This window comes from Bemisia tabaci, chromosome 9, assembly GCF_918797505.1.
Source record: "Bemisia tabaci chromosome 9, PGI_BMITA_v3".
Classification (NCBI taxonomy): domain Eukaryota; kingdom Metazoa; phylum Arthropoda; class Insecta; order Hemiptera; family Aleyrodidae; genus Bemisia; species Bemisia tabaci.
The window spans coordinates 3,330,430-3,351,732 of NC_092801.1; the positions used below are offsets into that span (position 1 = coordinate 3,330,430).

At 41.6% G+C, this 21,303-nt stretch overlaps 2 protein-coding genes across 3 annotated transcripts in view; both read left to right on the plus strand.

Moving 5' to 3' along the window:
* Window positions 1-21,303, plus strand: part of LOC109044084 (uncharacterized) — a 67,848-nt gene that overhangs the window by 9,103 nt on the left and 37,442 nt on the right. Inside the window, exon 2 of one of the 2 annotated variants that reach the window (XM_072304578.1) lies at window positions 435-7,062. The exons of the other annotated variant lie outside the window; for it this stretch is intronic. Within the exon in view, the coding sequence (XP_072160679.1) occupies window positions 443-2,206 (1,764 nt within the window). The 5' untranslated portion in view covers window positions 435-442 and the 3' untranslated portion in view covers window positions 2,207-7,062. Of the gene's footprint in view, window positions 1-434; window positions 7,063-21,303 lie in introns of those variants that run through there. 2 annotated transcript variants of the gene reach the window in all.
* LOC140225485 (uncharacterized) lies at window positions 484-18,006 on the plus strand. Its single transcript, XM_072304579.1, has 2 exons — window positions 484-620; window positions 12,757-18,006. The coding sequence occupies exon 2, from the start codon at window positions 12,908-12,910 to the stop codon at window positions 14,939-14,941; it is 2,034 nt and encodes a 677-aa protein (XP_072160680.1). The 5' UTR covers window positions 484-620; window positions 12,757-12,907; the 3' UTR covers window positions 14,942-18,006.

Consider the following 21,303-nt stretch of genomic DNA (forward strand, 5'->3'; position numbering starts at 1 on the left):
TAACAGGTTTTCCTTATGTTTTGAGAGTTGTTCAGCAGCGACGCGACAGTAGATGGCACGAGGATCACAGTTTTGTGTCATGCCTCGGGTCATTCTCATGACAGCACTTTCATGCCGTCTTGGATTTTGCGGCATGTTAAGTTGGGTTCACCGATGAGTGTGATTTGCTGATGAGGTCTAAAAAGACCGGAAGCGGTATAGATCTCTCGCCGTGACTCCAACTTAATATTCCAATGCAAACTACCTCAGCTGAACAACCCCCCCCCCCCCCCGCCCCCCTCAGTTTGAACTGGTACTCATTAGTGTTAAAAAGATTTATTTTTGACTCTAATAACAATTTTTGGAACTTCTTGGCTTTTATTTCCCCGCGAAATTGTGTGGACCCGGCATGATTTTTCCACCTTGTTACAAATCTTGAAATTTATTCTGTTCAGGATTTTGAATGGAGAATGCCGAAGTTCAAAATCTAACGGAAAGAGCACTCAGCATACCTGAAGACTACAATCCAGTAGTTCCACCGAACAATAGAAGAGGATCCTCAGGGAGACGTGTCCAGGTTGATTCCATGAGCTGTTCAATGCAGGCTGTACCTGTAGCGTGCACCAGCTCGGAGTATAGCGGTATGTCTGGCAACCCATCTTCCCAATCTGTAGAAAGTCGCCTTGAAGATTCCAACTATACCCGACTTGCATCAATAGAAGAGACCCAAGAAACCTCGGTCTCGTCCATCTTCGATTCTCCCTCCGCTCTTCCCCCCAAAATCGAATGCGAGGATGAAAAAGTTGATGCAAGTTGGACTAACCAGCTACACACAAGTATTGACATTAAGAGTGAACCCACTCCCCAGACGGATGAGTCAGAACTCAGGTTGGGACAAGGAGGAGCAGAACACGATTTGGAGAATGATATTCGTGATTTTGTCCCCATAACAGCGCGAGTGAAGAGGGAGATCATGAGCTCTCCACTTCCCGACCAATGTAATGAAAATGGGCTTGACCTATCTCTCACGAATATCGAAATTAAGAGGGAACCCCCTACCCAAGCAATCGAATCGGAATCAAAGTCAGTCGAACATATTAGAACGCAAGCTGGTGAGATATCATTCACATGCGGCGAGTGTTCGAGCCTTTTTTCTTCTAAAAGCGCTTTAACTACACACATGCAAACGCACACTGGCGAGGAACCATTCAGGTGCAGTCATTGCTCCTCCCAATTCAGTATAAAAGGCAATTTGGCGAGACACATGCGAACGCATATTGGTGAGAAACCATTCAGTTGCAGTCATTGCACGGCATGCTTTGCTCAGAAACGGGCTTTAACGGACCATGTTCGCACGCACACTGGTGAGAAACCATTCAGTTGCAGTCATTGCTCGGCCTCATTTAATAAGAAAAGTAATTTGAAAACACACATGCGGACGCATACTGGAGAGAAACCATTCAGTTGCAGTCATTGCTCCGCATCCTTTGCTTACAGGCATTCTTTAACGAACCATGTTCGAACGCATACTGGTGAGAAACCATTCAGTTGCAGTCATTGCACGGCAAGCTTTTCTCAGGTAAAGTATTTGACGGAACATGTTCGCACGCATACTGGTGAGAAACCATTCAGTTGCAGTCATTGCACGGCATTCTTCGCTCAAAAACAGTATTTGAAGGCACACATTCGCACGCATACTGGAGAGAAACCATATAGTTGCAGTCATTGCTCCTCCTCGTTCCGTAGTAAACCAAATTTGAATTTACACATGCGAACGCACACCGGCGAGAAACCATTCATTTGCAGTCATTGCCCCTCCTCGTTCGGTAGGAAAGATAATTTGAAGGTACACATGCGAAGGCATACTGGTGAGAAACTATTCAGTTGCAGTCATTGCTCCTCCCAATTCAGTACAGAAGCCAATTTGAAGAGACACTTGCGGACGCATACTGGTGAGAAACCATTCAGTTGCAGTCATTGCACTGCAAGCTTCGCTCACAAACAGCATTTAACAGTACATGTTCGCACGCATACTGGTGAGAAACCATTCAGTTGCAGTCATTGCTCGGCATGCTTTGCTCAGAAACGGTCTTTAACAAAACATGTTCGCACGCATACTGGTGAGACAAGGCGGATAAAGAATGGTGGTCGCATTTCGATTTTGGCTGCCATCTTGATGCGTTGTGACGTCAAGGGGTACGGGTTATGCCGTGCAATCCGAGGTTGAGTCCGCCCCCCCGGCCGAACCGGAGTTATGATTTTTTGAAAATAGGTCAAATTTGGACTTTGAACTATCATAACTCGGTCAAAAATTAAAAAATTGATCTGCGGTTTGCGCCAAAATTCTTAGTTTTTCATGCTCTTTTGAGTGAGGTATCTTAAGATAGGGATTACCATTTGAAAGAAAATTTTGGGTGGGGGGACAAAAATTTTGACCCCCTAGAAGATGGTCCCCATTAAGATAGAAACATTCCCAAAGTTTCGTTTTTCTATCTCTAACCGTTAAAAAGTTACGAGGGGGGGGGGGAGGGGGTACGGACTTTTGGGACACCCTGTAGATGGTGGGCAAACAAGTGATGGAACGATAATTCGCAAGGATCTTTGTGTCTTCATCTTTTGGTTTAATGAACGTCCTTCCATCCGAAATGCGTATTATTCTTGTTAAACTAGTTTTGGAATTAGGATGAGATTTCTCTATCGTAATTGATAAGGCAATGTCTAATATTTGGAATGCATTTTGTAATCAGGAATTACAGCGTTTGGCTCACCTATGACAACACCGATGTGCATAGAGGAACCAATGGTTCATAAATAGTTGTTTCTAAACTGAGCCCGGAATTTTAGTTTTGAATTGCAAAATTTAGTCCAAATATGCTGGCGCGCGAAGGAAGAATGGCGTATGAGCCTCTAGAAGTTGCCTTATCTCCTTTGATGAAATATGAATTTTTAAGAAAATTTGTTAATATTTTTTATCAAATTTTGTCCTTCGCACACAGGTGTTTCTACTGATGAGCCAAAATGTGTAGTTCTGAAACTGGAAATTTAGTCCATTTAAGATAGTTCCGTAATGCAGAGTGCGAAAAATGCCTCAAAGATCCTGAAATATAGTTCAACATAATTGCATGATGGTGGCTCATTTAAACCGGACTAGTTATTAAAAAAGAGGAAAATATGAGTGTTACATGTTTTAGAAAGAATCGTCTATTATTGATCAAAACATAATAATTATTGTTCTGTTCGTTTTGATTATTTATCACAATTCTGGGCTATCATTTTTAGTCGCTCCACATCATCTCTGTTCCTAATGTTAACCTCATTTAGTTTAGATTGTAGCTTAGGGAGGCTTAAGACACTTTAACAATGAATTGTAGTGTTCGAGGGGCTATGTAGCGAGCGATTCTCTGTTATGCCTTTCGTGAAATTTTTCCCTCTGGGACAAAGGATTGTACATTAAAAAAGCAGCAGTGACACATGCATTATATGAGTACTTTCTCGGTTCAAAATTTTTTTAAGGCTAGCCAATGTTACAGGAAGACAGGACCCAAAGGAATATGTACACAACAATTATTATTTTCCTCGACATTTACCGGTGCGTTTAAATCAATGAGAAATACACCCAGTGGTGTGGCGTGCCTAGCGATGTATCGATTGATCTGCCACTTAAACCTATGGAATAGGATCGATAAACAGGGTGTTCGCAACGAACACCTTAATAACCGATTCTTAACCACAGCTACAAATGGGGAGATATCGATGACCGATTATTCACGCCTCACCACCGAATATATCATTCGTGAAATGAGCCGTACCATGCATATTTTCTTGGGAATTTCGGGGCTTATTTGAGAGCTACCATAATTCCTTTTGATTTAAATAGCCCAATTGGTCAGTTGCTTTGGTCACAGCATTGTGTTTTGATGCTTCATTCTTGCAGATTAGCTAAAAATATTACGATCTGTCAAAACAGCAACTTTCTACCTTCAATATTAACCGAGGTGTCGGCCCTCGAAAATCCGGGTTTTTGACGTCATCCACCGCGGTAGTGACACCCTTGGTTTCCCCCGTTTTGCTTTCATCAGTCAGGGAGACACGAATTTGCACTGGTCATACTCAACATGAAACTTGGATGAAAGCAAGGTGGAAGAAACCAAGGGTGTCACTACCGAGGTGGATGACGCCAGAAACCCGTCTTTTCAATCGGCGATATCTCGGTTAATCTTAAACGTAGAAAGTTGCTGTTTGGGCAGATATAATTATTTTCAGCTATCTGCAAAAATCAAGCGTGAAAACACGATTCTGTGACCAGCGCGACTGACTCATTTGAGAGAACTCCCTTAGAAATCACTAGAGGCCTCCAATCCTATTTACTGCCCAGCCAAAGGGGGTGAATTGGATCGCATGTAGCGAAAAGGAACCCGCGCGATTACAGTGTTTAAGAAATGTTGCTGCTTCATATTTATCTAAGAAATCTCCCAGAAAATCAAATAGTGTTGGCTTCTCACCAAAAAATTGCTTATTTTAAAGGAAATTAATTGCGTAAATTTTAATACTAAATATGTATTAAGTGTTTATGAAAGAAAAAGAAAAGTTGCTCGGCTTCGAAAACACCTTAATCGCGCTGGTTCCTTTTTGTTGGTAAATGCGAGCCAATTCTCGAAAGTGCCTAAATCTTATAGATAAAGTGAGGGTCAGTTTCGTCAAAAATTGTCAAAATTTTCTGGATGTTTTTTCTGCAAATTTTTAGACTCCGTCTCTTGAATAAATGACGCAATTTGGGTCGTTTAAAACGTAGCTTTGTAACTGATATTTTGTTTCTATTGCGAAAAGAATAATATGAATATGCCCATTATTCGCTAGATCTCTGGTGAAAACCTATTATTTTCCCGTCGTTTCTGTATTTCCACATGTTTCTGTGTGAATGTGTGTCAATTTTGTGTCTCTTATAAAGTTGTGGATAAAAGAGTTCGTTAAAATTTATGACTTGTCTCCGGAAATACGGCAATTTAGATTTTACATTCATTCATCCTAGTCGAGAGGGAGCGGGAGCCTCCATCGTCCCGAGCGAAGGATCGATTTTCGATTTTTCCCCATTTGAAGCTATGGTAAAGAATCGATTTTTGAAGTGATCTTTGCGAACATACTGTTTGTCGAGCTTTCTCCACAGGTTAAAATGGCAGATCAATGGATATATCGCAAAGTACGCCACGCCACTACTGGTTGCCGTTAGTACCTTTTTACTCGAAGTGCCTCTTTTTTCCATCGCAACCACCAGCCAGCCAGTAATTTTTTTATTACTATAATATACCAATACTATTTTTTGCATAACTTCAAGGCGCCTCGATACTGCGCTCTCCCAAGCTTAAGTGAATTTTTTTCTTGGAAATTTATACCCCGTCTCGTCTACGATGTCGTAATAGCGAAGAGGGCCGCACAGTGGATTGAGTCAATAAAAGAGGTCGCACATGAAATTTCCGACTAAAACAGCAAATTTTGATGTTTATTTCGTCACAATTTAAACTTTCTGGGGTGCCAGTAGAAGAAAGTTCTACGAAAAAAACCAATGTGTGACAACCAATTACTGTGAGCCGAGCAAAAATGAGGTTTTGAGATAATGCGCTCAGAAGCGTCTGTGCAGGAAAGTTCATTGAGCCTTCGATCTTTGTCGAATTTCCACCGATCACCCGAAGGGCACTCTCAAATCGTTTGGATGATTAAAAACCGACGAATTTCATTTTCAACTATGTCCAAAAGGTATTTTTCATGTTCACGTAAGACTAGTTGTAGGCAAGACAGCAGTAAGTGCTATCCTTTGCCTAAAACTAAACTAACAGGTAACTCTACTAAAACCACAAACGTTTGTTTATTTCGCCACATTTTAAACTGAATGGGGTGTGTTTTGAAGAATATTTCACGAAGAAACCCATAGAACCAGTGGCGTGGCGCTAATGATCGATTATCGATTCTTCCCCCATTTAAAGCTGTGGTAATGAATCGATTATCAAGGTGTTCGTTGCGAAAACTCTGTCAAGTCCATCGATCCTCTTCCTTAGCTTCATACTACCTCATTTCAACGCGGAAAGTCATCAGCTCTGCCTAACACCAATATGAGTGAAAAGTACTCATGAGCCATAGGCAGCACTCAAAGTCAACACATCAAGACTCCTCGTCTGCGCAGGTCGAGGTTGGACCAACATAAAACGCCTTCAATTTGTGTGCGATACTGTGCAAAACACCGAAGTCGAAATATTTGTATTCTTGAGTTGGAGTCGGAACCGAACTCGCGTAAATTGTGAATTGCTCTACCAACTTAGGCATGTCAGCCTGTTAACTGCCTTATCTCCAGTTACTTCGCATATTTTATCGCCCACTTTTGCTCGTGGCAATCTAATCCTCAATTGGTCCTGAAAGACAGAATTAACATGATTAATGTTGCTAAGGAAGGAGGCGCACCTGAAAGAAAATCTGTTCTTCGAGCTTTTATAGTCTCTGAGCGCGCCTGTCATGAACCATGGGGCACCTTTGATCGGAAACTCTAATTTTCAGTCTTATTTTTTAAGTTCAAAAGTCTGATGATAGGTTTTGTACCCTAACGAAATGACGAACGTGGCCTTGAATCTACCTCGGCTGCTATTAGATCGTCGTGAAGTTTATATTTTCGTATGAATCCGTGCAGTCGTTTGGGCTGCAGTCGAGTTCAAACCGAATCAATGTACAGATCAAGGGGACGCCATTTTCCTCGAGTGGTGGTAGCCACATACCGTCACTCTCGATAATCACGGAAACAAGAATCTTATCCGTGGGATTGTTAAAAGAAGATAGGTCCAGAAATCAGGATTAGTCCGATACATGCCTCAGAGGTCCGGGATTAGAGTTTGAAGTCGTCGCATTTATCGAAGCCTCATCCGATCGAATTGTTTAAAGATTAGCGGGACGTGTGCTTTTTGTCGGGAAAATTTGCGTTAATTCATTCATTTCTCATGCAGGGTGGCAATTTTTCATGAAATTGCAGAAATTTACGATAGATTTTGAAAAGGACCATCTGATGGTAGATTACCGACTCCAACATTGAAGAAATTATACAGGGTGAGCGAAAAGTCCCCGACCCCCCCCCCCCCTTTAACTTTTGAACGAATTGATTTAATCATTGATAATGTGGAGGCAAATCCAGAGGAAATTGGCTTCTTTCGCGGGAAAATTGAATGACCTTTGAATTGACGTATTTGGGGGTCCGAGCCCCCCCTTAAAATTAAATCGAAGTGATTTCTGCAATTTATACGTGAAAGCGAACACAATTTGGTAAATTTTCCCGTTTTATTTTTTTCTTTACGATAATTTGAACCGGAGTTATGATTTATTGAAAATAGGTAAAAGTTGACCTTTGACCTATCGTACCTCGGTCAAAAATTGAGATATTGATCTGCGGTTAGCGCCAAAATTCTTAGTTTTTTATGCACTTTCGAATGAGGTATCACAAGATAGGGGTTGCTTTTTGAAAAAAAAAGTTGGGGGGCCCCTGTCCCCCCCCCCCTGAGGGGGAGACCAAAATTTTGACCCCCTCAAAAGATGGTCATAAGATGGTTGAGATAGGAACATTCCCAAAGTTTCATTTCCCCAGTTCAATTCGTTCAAAAGTTAGAGGGGGGGTCTGGGACTTTTCGCTCACCCTGTAAAATGCAACTCATATCATTCAAATGCAAACGTATTGCTGTTGCGTGTACGTCTTCTAGTCAGGGGGCATACGTAACAAAACATATGTCCCGTGTGCAGATTCGTGAAGGCATATTGTGTGATACATCAATCTCTTCGTTTTGATGTCTAGAAAAAGAAAATCGATGATGGCCATCTCAAATTTCATACAAACCCCCCCAAATTCAAGATGGCGGCCAAAATGGCGGTTTTGGGGTAAAAAAATTTAAAGTTTGCAAGTACGTCGTGTCGGGTGTCGTTCATTATGTATTTTTGATCGTAGAATCCGAATTTTCAGTCAAAAGTTAGCCCAAAGGTCATTTTTAGGCCAAAATCCAAGATGGCGTCCAAAAATACCTCTTACGGGTACTAATTTGCCTACTCGGGTCTACATGCATTGTGAGGTATCAATTATTAGGTTTTCAGGGTCGTAGAGTCCGAAAATGAGGTCCATTTTCCGCTGCGGCTCTCAAGAAGCCCTAAAATCAAAGATGGCGCCCAAAATGGCCGCCGGTCTTGCGGATGAAACTGCCATTTAAGGCAGCTATAACAAACAATACGTTCAAAATTAAGTTTCTTGGGTCAAGAAGTTCGAATAGGAGATCAGATGTTTACTCCTACAAAAAATTAAGCCTCCGAATCGAAAATCGCTGCCGACATTGTTGCCAGTTAAAGGCGCAGACCGGTAAATGACTGATATTAAGAGATTTGCCGGAGGAGGGGTTTCGATAAGGGCCGTTGTTGGGCCCATACCCTGAAATTCTTCAATTTCACGATTGTTTGCTCATTTAAAGTCTAAAGTTTGCGGAATGTAACATGATTTGGTCATTTCCGGTCTATTTAGGGGTCTAATACCGGCCTAAACATGAGACTAAAGGCCGATTTTGGCGAAAAATGCGGGTTTTTTTACATTCGACGTGACGCTGTTTCTTAACGATCCCATCATCGGAGGAGATTGTTGTCCTTCAAGTACGTTCATTAAGGATGTAAGATAGCCACTTTGCCCAATTTTCGTTGATGGCAAACCTTGCGCTCAGAGTTAAAACGATCTTCTTAGAATTTTCTTGTTTTTCATCATTATTTAAAATGGCATAAAAAGGGCGACTCATCTTAAGCCAGAAATAGATTCATTGGTGGAAAATGTACGCAGCTGGTCATAACTGTCCTCCAAAAAATTAATGGATTAAAGCCTCCCCCCCCCCCCAAAAAAAAAGGAAAACCTGTGTTGCCATATTTTATTGCCTAACATCACAGGAAACCGCGTGATTATTTCAGTATTTGGAGGCTGTTCTTCGTAGAGCACATTTAGCAAAACTCAAAACCCTTGATTTTTCATACGTTACGATCGCATGATTAGTGATTATATAAATGCAATGGAGATGTTGCATGTGTGAGGAATTTGCAATTTGACTATGGATTCTTTTGTAGAAGTTCGCGAGAAACTCGATGGTGCCAATGGCTTTCTCTGAAATCAACTTCCAGGCTCAAAAAAAGCTCTTAAGTTGAGACCAAAATGGAGGGGATATCCCGCGCTATCCTGAGAGTCCACCTGTACATCAAGACAAACTCTCCATGCAATGATAGGGAGCAAATACATTAGCAAGGTTGCTGTGTTTTCTGTTGTGGAGTCCCCAAATAAAGTGGTAGCCCTGTGAATGTACTTGCTCCTTATCTTTGCATAGAGAGTGTGTCTTGATTTAGGGGTGGACTCAGGATAGTGTGGGATATCCCCTCCATTTCGGGCTCAACTGGAGACCTTTTTTTGAGCTTGGGAGTTGATTTCAGAGAAAACCAGTGGCACCATCGTGTTTCTCCCGAACTTTTACGTAAGAATCAACAGTCAAATCGCAAATTCCTCACATATGCGAAATCTCCATTATCCATCATTATTTTGTTTATTACATGTAAGTATCTGTAGAGGTTCCCATCGTGGCGCGGCATTCGCACATATCATCCTAGAAAAAATCGAGAAAAATCCTAGTTGGCCGAGGATTTCAGCCACTTTCTCGGAACATGCGCATTCTGAAATAAATATGTAAGACTCGAATCACAGTATTCAGAGATGCAAGTAGATTATATTTTGTGTTAGTGATAATTGCTTTAAAATTTTGGGCTTGTAGGTGGCCTATTATCTTACGAATTTTGTACACGATATTTACAAACGAAGGTGCAACTTTGAATCATTGACCGTGATCTGAGATCCGAAAAAAAAGTAAGCCATGTGTCAGAATCACGAGTGCTTAATGCTGATTTTTCACCACCCTGACAATCCCTGCCCCCCGCCATTCTTATTGCCTGCGATCGATCAGAATTCTGCTTCCTAAAAATAATTTGAAACCCTGGTTTCCCTCACTTCTGCCCAGCCACCTAACAGCTTCCTCATCAGTTGCTTCTTCATCAGGTTCCCTGTCTCCTGCATCAAACCTCTTGTTTGGAGCTGCCATGTCATAATTTTAGAGAAATGACGCGTGCATGTTAATCTAGCAAACGCTTAGTTTTTCTGGCTCAGACTTATGTCTGTAATGAGTGAGGCACCAAATGAAAGATGCAATATGAGCTCAGCAGTTGACGACTCTATCGCCCACTTTGCACAGGTAATACCACCCGGATAAGAACATGTTCTATGTCGTTTTGCCTTTTAACCAATATTACACATTTTATTGCAATGAATTTTTAGTTTTGGATAAGGCTAACATTCTCAACGCGATGATAGTAGAATTCTCATTTCCGTTTCAATGTTGCATTTTTCTCGATTTTTACCGATGATATGTAGGAATGCCGCGCCACGATAAGAGTCTCTATAGATACATACATGTAATAAACAAAATAATGATGGATAATTGCATTTATATAATCAATAATCGTAACGTATGAAAAATCAAGGGTTTTGAGTTTTGCTAAATGTGCTCTACGAAGAACAGCCTAAGAATACTGAAATAATCACGCGGTTTTCTGTGATGTTAGGCAATAAAATATGGCAACACAGGTTTTCCTTTTTTTTTGGGGGGGGGGGGAGGCTTTAATCCATTAATTTTTTGGAGGACAGTTATGACCAGCTGCGTACATTTTCCACCAATGAATCTATTTCTGGTTTAAGATGAGTCGCCCTTTTTATGCCATTTTAAATAATGATGAAAAACAAGAAAATTCTAAGAAGATCGTTTTAACTCTGAGCGCAAGGTTTGCCATCAACGAAAATTGGGCAAAGTGGCTATCTTACATCCTTAATGAACGTACTTGAAGGACAACAATCTCCTCCGATGATGGGATCGTTAAGAAACAGCGTCACGTCGAATGTAAAAAAACCCGCATTTTTCGCCAAAATCGGCCTTTCGTCTCATGTTTAGGCCGGTATTAGACCCCTAAATAGACCGGAAATGACCAAATCATTTTACATTCCGCAAACTTTAGACTTTAAATGAGCAAACAATCGTGAAATTGAAGAATTTCAGGGTATGGGCCCAACAACGGCCCTTATCGAAACCCCTCCTCCGGCAAATCTCTTAATATCAGTCATTTACCGGTCTGCGCCTTTAACTGGCAACAATGTCGGCAGCGATTTTCGATTCGGAGGCTTAATTTTTTGTAGGAGTAAACATCTGATCTCCTATTCGAACTTCTTGACCCAAGAAACTTAATTTTGAACGTATTGTTTGTTATAGCTGCCTTAAATGGCAGTTTCATCCGCAAGACCGGCGGCCATTTTGGGCGCCATCTTTGATTTTAGGGCTTCTTGAGAGCCGCAGCGGAAAATGGACCTCATTTTCGGACTCTACGACCCTGAAAACCTAATAATTGATACCTCACAATGCATGTAGACCCGAGTAGGCAAATTAGTACCCGTAAGAGGTATTTTTGGACGCCATCTTGGATTTTGGCCTAAAAATGACCTTTGGGCTAACTTTTGACTGAAAATTCGGATTCTACGATCAAAAATACATAATGAACGACACCCGACACGACGTACTTGCAAACTTTAAATTTTTTTACCCCAAAACCGCCATTTTGGCCGCCATCTTGAATTTGGGGGGGTTTGTATGAAATTTGAGATGGCCATCATCGATTTTCTTTTTCTAGACATCAAAACGAAGAGATTGATGTATCACACAATATGCCTTCTCGAATCTGCACACGGGATTACGTATGCCCCCTGACTATTCATCTCGAGGAGGGATCACGCAAGAATCGAAAGAGTGCGTGAGATCATCATAGAGTACATAAAGTCGTAATGTAAATGGGTGAGCTGGCGCCACTTTAAGCATTTTCCAGGTCCCGAATTCCGAGACTCCTGTGTGACGCCGGGCCACTTTTTCGATACATAATCGATTGTTTGCGATACACGGGTACCCGGGCATCCGATGTAAACAAAGAAGATAGGAATCACCACGTATTCCATACCGTCATTTTGGATCGAATATGTATCGAAAAAGTGACCCGAACTCGGCTTACACCGGGCTCGGAACTCGTCGAGCAGAACATGGCGCCAACTCTCCCATTCACATTACGACTCTATGTACTCTATGCAGATCATGAGCGCCGAGCAGAACATCGGGCATGATATTATAACCGAACAGCTTGTCCGGTGTGGCCATGCTCAACGAAAGGCGGATGACAGATTTCCTAAGAAGGGTCTAGATTGGGTCCCTCCGAAAAGAAGACGTAAGGGACATCCAGCAAAATCGTGGATCGGTGGCATTAAAGATGAAATTATAAATATCGCAAAGGACGCCACGCCGCTGAATTTCGGGGTTCTTGTCTTCTCGGATTATGATGTTTCCTGTCTCAACTACCTATGTGATTCGAAACATCGCATACTTCGATCCCGCGGGTATTCGTATCCAGTGGCGTGGCGTGAATTATCGATTATCGAAATTTTCCCATCTGAAGCTATGTTAAAGAATCTATGATTAAGGTTTTCGTTGCGAACACCCTGTACAGTGTACATAGATCCTCGTCCATAGGTTTAAATGGCAGATCAATCGATTTATCGCAAAAAATATCTCTCCGTCTTTCAATCCCTCTATCGAATACCTCCTATCGTAATCGGTTGTCCAAAGCGTTGCTTACAAACTTTATATTTATTTTGTTCAGGATTTTGAATGGAGAATGCCGACGCCAAAAATCTAACGGAAAGAGCACTCAGCACTCAGCACTTCTGAAGACTACAATCCAGTGATTCCACCAAACTGTAAAAGAGGATCCCCAGGGAGACTTGTCGAGGATTGATTGCACGAGCCCTTCAATGCAGGCTGTACCCGAAGCGTGCACCAGCACGGAGTCTAGCAGTATGTCTGGCAACCCATCTTCCCAATCCGTAGAAAGTCGCCTTGAAGATTCCAACAATACCCGCATTGCATTAGTAGAAGAGAACCAAGCGACCTCGGTCTCATCCATCTTCGATTCTCCCTCCGCTCTTCCCCCCAAAATCGAATGCGAGGATGAAAAAGTTGATGCAAGTTGGACTAACCAGCTACACACAAGTATTGACATTAAGAGTGAACCCACTCCTCAAACGGATGAGTCAGAACTCAGGTTGGGACGAGGAGGAGCAGAACACGATTTGGAGAATGATATTCGTGATTTTGTCCCCATAACAGCGCGAGTGAAGAGGGAGATCATGAGCTCTCCACTTCCCGACCAATGTAATGAAAATGGGCTTGACCTATCTCTCACGAATATCGAAATTAAGAGGGAACCCCCTTCCCAAACAATCGAATCGGAATCAAAGTCAGTCGAACATATTAGAACGCAAGCTGGTGAGATATCATTCACATGCGGCGAGTGTTCGAGCCTTTTTTCTTCTAAAAGCGCTTTAACTACACACATGCAAACGCACACTGGCGAGGAACCATTCAGGTGCAGTCATTGCTCCTCCCAATTCAGTACAAAAGGCAATTTGGCGAGACACATGCGAACGCATACTGGTGAGAAACCATTCAGTTGCAGGCATTGCACGGCATTCTTCGCTCAAAAACAGTCTTTGACGGCACACATTCGCACGCATACTGGTGAGAAACCATATAGTTGCAGTCATTGCACAGCATGCTATGCCCACAAACATTCGTTAACGGCACATATTCGCACGCATAATGGTGAGAAACCATTCAGTTGCAGTCATTGCCCCTCCTCGTTCCGTAGGAAAGAGGATTTGAAGGTACACATGCGAACGCACACTGGCGAGAAACCGTTCAGTTGCAGTCATTGTACGGCATGCTTTACTCGCAAATATTCTTTAACGGCACATATTCGCACGCATAATGGTGAGAAACCATTCAGTTGCAGTCATTGTACGGCATGCTTTACTCACAAACATGCTTTAACGGCACATATTCGCACGCATAATGGTGAGAAACCATTCAGTTGCAGTCATTGCCCCTCCTCGTTCCTTAGGAAAGAGGATTTGAAGGTACACATGCGAACGCACACTGGCGAGAAACCGTTCAGTTGCAGTCATTGTACGGCATGCTTTACTCGCAAATATTCTTTAACGGTACATATTCGCACGCATAATGGTGAGAAACCATTCAGTTGCAGTCATTGTACGGCATGCTTTACTCACAAACATTCTTTAACGGCACATATTCGCACGCATAATGGTGAGAAACCATTCAGTTGCAGTCATTGCCCCTCCTCGTTCCGTAGGAAAGAGCATTTGAAGGTACACTTGCGAACGCACACTGGCGAGAAACCATTCAGTTGCAGTCATTGTACGGCATGCTTTACTAGCAAACATTCTTTAACGGCACATATTCGCACGCATAATGGTGAGAAACCATTCAGTTGCAGTCATTGTACGGCATGCTTTACTAGCAAACATTCTTTAACGGCACATATTCGCACGCATAAAGGTGAGAAACCATTCAGTTGCAGTCATTGCGGGAAATGCTTTGCTCACAAAAAATATTTAAGGGCACATGCTCGCATTCATACTGGTGAAAAACCATTCAGTTGCAGTCATTGCTCCGCATCTTTTGCTCACAAATATTCTTTATCGGTACATCTTCACACGCATACTGGTGAGAAACCATTCAGTTGCAGTCAATGCACGGCATGCTTTTCTCAGAAAAGTAATTTGCTAATTCACATCCGGACGCATACTGGAGAGAAACCATATAGTTGCAGTCATTGCTCCTCCTCGTTCCGTAGTAAAACAAATTTAATTGTACACTTGCGAATGCACACCGGCGAGAAACCATTCAGTTGCAGTCATTGTACGACATGCTTTGCTAACAAGCAGTCTTTATTGGCACATATTCGTACGCATACTCGTGAGTAAGCATTCAGTTGCAGTCTTTGCACGGCATGCTTCGCTCACAAACAGTCTTTAACGGAACATGTTCGCACGCACACAGATGAGAGACCGTTCAGTTGAAGTCATCGTTCGGCTTTCTTCTCCAAGAATGTGACTTTAAAGAGACATATGCGAATGCATACTGGGGTAGAACCCTAGACTTGCAATCCCTGCTCATCCCCTTTTCGGCAAAAGACGCATTCGACGGAGCATACTGCGGTCAGAGACAAGAGACCCTTCACTGACTTCTTGGCGACAAGAGGAAGCTTTTACTTTCGGGGATTGAACAATACCACATGAACAATGATAAGGAAGCAACAGTCATCCCTCAAATATCGGCTTTTGACCTGCCTATATGGGGGATGATGAGCTTCGGGTGACGTCATGAGCCAAACAAGTTTCCCAAACTTCCGCCATTTTCTGCTTGTTTGCAAAACGGAACTGCCAACACGTTCTTGAACATCAACCGTGTAAGTAGGACCCGAATATAAAATTTTCCAACATGGCCAAGATACTATTGGAGGGTCTCTTGTTCCTGACTGCTATAAACCATACATTTTCACTCAATGCTCTTCCGTCTTGTCCAGGAAAAGTCCTTTAAATGGACGCATACGACACAAACCGATCGTGGATCTTTTAGTTGCCGGCATCGCTCTGCTTAGTTTTCTGAAAAAGGCTCTCCAGTGGTAAATATTCGATCGCTTTCTGGATAAAAAACCATAATTTTGATGATCAAACTATAAGTTGAGACCATACAGATGACGTCCTTCGTATTTTTGCCATTCTAGCATTGTTTATCGTAAGCACCTACATTTGTTATGGAGTTCTTCTCCACACTCCCCGGCTGTCGTGCGACTCCGAGTTCATCGTAAATTTTATAGAGGAAACACGTCGCTCATTGCTCTAATTCCTGTCTTGGCTAGAGGCCCAAGACCTATTGAGTATGAAAGCTTGTTCCTATTTTTGCCTCTTTCCGACGTTATTTTCTCTTCATCATATTTTCGAAGAGAATATATTGCAGATATTTCCAATTGATTTTTCGAACACCTACATCTTTATGAGCGCTGTGAAATCTCCCGTTATTTTATCAACTTTATAATTAATCCTACCTCTGAAACTCCGGAATATAACAGAAAATCCGAAATTCATATTATTTTTGTTAAACTATTTTTGGAATTCGGATGAGATTTCTCTATCGTAATTGATAAGGCAATATCTAATATTTGGAATGCATTTTGTAATCAGGAATTACAGCGTTTGGCTCATCTATGATAACACCGATGTGCATAGAGGAACCAATGGTTCATAAGTAGTTGTTTCTAAACTGAGCCCGGAATTTTAGCTCCGAATTGCAAAAATTAGTCCAAATGTGGTCCCGCGCGAAGGAAGAATGGCGTTTGAACCTCTAGAAGTTGCCTTATCTCCTTTGATGAATTATGGATTTTTAAATGAGCCCTACCATGCATATATTCTTGTGAATTTCAGGGCTTGTTTGAGAGCTACCATAATTCCTTTTGATTTAAATAGCCCCATTGGTCAGTTGCAGTGGTCACATCATTGTGTCTTTATGCTTCATTCTTGCAGATTAGCTAAAAATATTACGATCTGTCAAAACAGCAACTTTCTACCTTCAATATTAACCGAGGTGTCGGCCCTCGAAAATCCGGGTTTTTGACGTCATCCACCGCGGTAGTGACACCCTTGGTTTCCCCCGTCTTGCTTTCATCAGTCAGGGAGACACAAATTTGCACTGGTCATACTCAACATGAAACTTGGATGAAAGCAAGTAGAAGAAACCAAGGGTGTCACTACCGAGGTGGATGGCGCCAGAAACTCGGCTTTCCAATCGGCGATATCTCGGTTAATCTTAAACGTAGAAAGTTGCTGTTTGGGCAGATATTATTATTTTCAGCTATCTGCAAAAATCAAGCGTGAAAACACGATTCTGTGACCAGCGCGACTGACTCATTTGAGAGAACTCCCTTAGAAATCACCAGAAGCTTCCAATCCTATTTACTGCCCAGCCAAAGGGGTTGAATTGGATTGCATGTAGCGAAAAGGAACCAGCGCGCTTACAGTGTTTTAGAAATGTTGCTGCTTCATATTTATCTAAGAAATCTCCCAGAAAATCAAATAGTGTTGGCTTCTCACCAAAATATTGCTTATTTTAGAGGAAATTAATTGCGTAAGTTTTAATACTGAATATGTATTAAGTGTTTTTGAAAGAAAAAGAAAAGTTGCTCGGCTTCGAAAACACCTTAATCGCGCTGGTTCCTTTTTGCTAAATGCGATCCAATTCCCGAAGGGCCTAAAAATGGGCTACATAGACTTTACTTCATCTATAAGATTTGGGCCCAAAGGGCCTAAATCTTATAGATAAAGTGAGGGTCAGTTTCGTCAAAATTGTCAAAATTTTCTGGATCTTTTTTCTGCAAATTTTTAGACTCTGTCTCTCGAAAAAATGACGCAATTTTCTGGGTCGTTTAAGACGTAGCTTTGTAACTGATATTTTGTTTCTAATGCGAAAAGAATGATATGAATATGTTCATTATTCGCTAGATCTCTGGTGAAAACCTATTATTTTCCCGTCGTTTCTGTATTTCCACATGTTTCTGTGCGAATGTGTGTCAATTTTGTATCTCTAATAAAGTTGTAGATAAAAAAGTCCATTTAAATTTATGACTTGTCCCCGGAAATACAGCAATTTAGATTTTACATTCATTCATCCTAGTCGAGAGGGAGCGGGAGCCTCTATCGTCCTGAGCGAAGGATCGATTTTCGATTTTTCCCCATTTGAAGCTATGGTAAAGAATTGATTTTTGAAGTTATCTTTGCGAACACCCTGTTTGTCGAGCTTTCTCCATAGGTTAAAATGGCAGATCAATGGATATATCGCAAAGTACGCCACGCCACTACTGGTTGCCGTTAGTACATTTTTACTCGTAGTGCCTCTTTTTTCCATCGTAACCACCAGCTTCCGCCAAAAGGATTGCTTTTAGTATTATTGTTGATTTTTCCTTAATCGATCAAATCGAAATTGTCGATTGTGTTAAAAAAAATCGATTATTTGCAGAAAAATCAAGGCCAAAAAATCAGTTTCAAGAAAATGGCTCCGAATAAAAAATCGATTTTTAGAATGAGTATTGTGCCGTTCGTTTTCATTCAATGCTCGCCTTACTGAGCGTCTAGTTTCATTGCCTCTTAAATTGGGCAACTTTGATGACTGCTCCCAGTTTTGAAGAATAATTAAGGCTTGTTGCCTCCTTCATTACTCAGGAGTGATATTTTTTCCTTTAAAAAATCGAAAACTTTCAATTTGTGAGTACAAAGGCGATTAGCTGCCAAATCGCGTGCTGAAAATCGATTTAATTTAATCGACTATTCCGTGCAAAAAATCGATATCTTCAGAAAATCGAAGAAAAAATCAACAGCACTAATTATTTTATTTTCGGTTTTTCTTTTTTGCCTGTTTAAATGTCTCTTTGTCTGTATAAATTTCAAATTTCAGTCTCCAGGATGATGAGATTGCTAAGAAGATAAAACGCATAGCCCGGATGGTTTCGAAGTCCTGTGCAAAATGACTATTTTTTGCATGGGAGGTGGACGTTTCCGCACACTTTTGCGAAACAAACAAAATTACTACTTCACAACACCGCATTCGCTTTCCCTCCGTAGGTAAAGCGTGTGAAGGACTAGAGGGGCTCTACCAAATATATGGGTTTGGTCGACAAATAGTTTCATAGTAATCAACTCTGCTATTTAGGAAAAAAGTAAAATTTTGGGACTGATTACCCCCCTTCCCTTATTAAAGCTCCTCCCTGCCCACCCAAAGAAGCAAGTATTACTCAGGGTTCAAAGGGCCCCGTAACAGCTTAGGTAAGTCTAAAGAAATCTCCCTAAAAAAATCATTCTTCATCGGAATCGCCGACATCAAAATCTTCTTCTGGTTCCCCATCATCGTTATCGCCTTTATCCGAGATCCACACTTCTCAGATAGCTTCCAAAAATACGATAATCTCAATTCATTTCGCACATACAAAGGCTCCAGGCAAAGTAAATCTGGTTAATTTATCGGACGGCAGTGAGGCAAGTATACAATGTTGCCAAATATTCATTTATTTTAGCAATTTCCAAAAAAAGTGTGCGGAAACGTCCTGCAGCCTTTTTCATAACTTCAAGACGACTCGATACTGCACTCTCCCAACCTAGAGTGAATTCTTTCCTTGGAAATTCATACACCGTGTCGTCTACGATGTCGTGATAGCGAAGAGAGCCGCACAGTGGATTGAGTCAATAAAATAGGTCGCACATGAAAGAGCGACGCCAAGAATGGCACAATTTGGGCCAGAAGGGATTTTTCTGAAACCGGGCCCAAACAATACCTTATGATACCTTAAAACTCTGGTAAAAATTTTAGCTTGAGTATACGCACCGTTTTTGAGAAATGGGGGGGGGGGGGGCAAAGTTGCCAAATCGCCATCATTCTGGACAGCATTTTTACAGCAAAAAGACGGGAAAAATGGACGAAAAAGTTACACTATTGATGGGTTTGGGCTGTAAATGTTCTTATTGAGCCCCCGTGCATGTAACTGTGTTCAGTTTCAAAAATTTTGGACGTACAGTGGTCCAAAATGGGGAGAAATCTTGGACAGATAAGGATTCTTTGTCAAACTTTTTAAAAATGGAAGTAAAATTGTTGGTCTCCTGCAGAGATCATGTGGAACAATGTTCTTATCGATCTTCAATGCATTCAATTGGGTTCAGTTTATTAAATTTTCATCGCACAATGGTCCAAAATGGGAAATTAGTGGACAAATTAAGATCTTCTGTTGAAATTTTTGAAAAATAACATGAAACTATGAGGTTTTTCACTAGATTCGGAAGGTGTAAATTCAAAATAAGTTAGTAGCCAATAAAAGCTATCCATGTTCACTGTTTTGAACTGAACAGACGAGCGGTGCCGGACACAGGAGCTGTCAGCAATAGATTTCGGGTGCACTGCAGATTGCGAAACGACGGGTGGCGCGACTGCGGATTGCACAGGAGTTAGGGCGCTCGTATGATGTAAACAAACTTTGGCCGCGGGATTGAAGAATTGAATCTCTGAATTGAATCGGACATCTGAGGAACTAACGAACAGCTTGTGGGCTGTAAAAATTGACGACCTGTAATACAGATGGACAAGATTCTAAAAACTCTCTGACTTTTAAAAAGAGGTGGCGGGGGATTCAAAACAAGTTGATGCTGTACATGCTAAAGTAGGTTTTATATATGAAGCGGAAAATTTATTAAAAATTAGAAATTTAGAATATATTGACCCATCAAAAACTAATTAGCAATAAATGTATATACATGAATTATGGTTTGTGTTGTAACGTCACCATCAACTGGTACCCTGGGATGTGACCTCAAAATGCCATTATCAAGACGTCATCCAAGGATGACTCCATGACGTCATCAACGAGACTCGTTTCCATCGACGTCATCGACATGTGCCTCCATGACGTCATCAACGGATGAGTCTATGGCGTCCTTGATGGGTGTCCCGATGACGTGATCGGGGGGGGGGGGGGGGGGATTGCTGGTAGATATAGAATTGTCATTTTCTCAACTTAGGGGGATTAAAATACAAGAGGAGAAAGGTAAGGCCTTGTCTCCACGGGACGTTTTCAAAGGATTTGTCCCAAGTTCGAATCGCAGGAATGAAACTTCTGGGATTTTTCCCAGTTACCGTCTCCACGGGACGGGGCTCATACAGTCCTGCGACTAGTTTGCGCGAGAAGATAAATTAGATAAAGTCGAGTATTTAACCGCGATTAGCTGCGATTGAGCTCCGTTGAGCGCCCTCATTAACGAGTGGGTTCAATCGATTTTTTCGAAACTCGGTATCAGATGGAACTTTTTGACGGGAACTATATTTAGCATGGGAAAGGGATTTCTCGGTATAAAATAGTCAGACTTTTATTATGCGTCTAAAATAAAACTGAATACTTAATTTCAACCCGAAAAGTTATCAGCTCCTCCTGATACGGATATGAGTGAAAAGTTCTCATCATTCTGCATTCAACTAATGTAGCTAAGCAGCACTCTATGACAAAACATCAAGACTCCACTTTCCGTAGGTTGTGGTCGGGCCAACATAAAACGCCTTCAATTGGGTGCGATACTGTGCAACACACTGAAGTCGAAATATTTGTATTCTTGAGTTGGAGTCGGAACCGAACTCGCGTAAATTGTGAATTGCTCTACCAACTAAGGCATGTCAACCTGTTAACTGCCTTATCTCCAGTTACTTCGCATATTTTATCGCCCACTTTTGCTCGTGGCAATGTATTCCTCAATTGGTC

Excerpts from the sequence above, each read along its gene's own strand:
- LOC140225485 (XM_072304579.1), top strand. The coding sequence starts at position 12,908 with ATGCAGGCTGTACCCGAAGCGTGCACCAGCACGGAGTCTAGCAGTATG.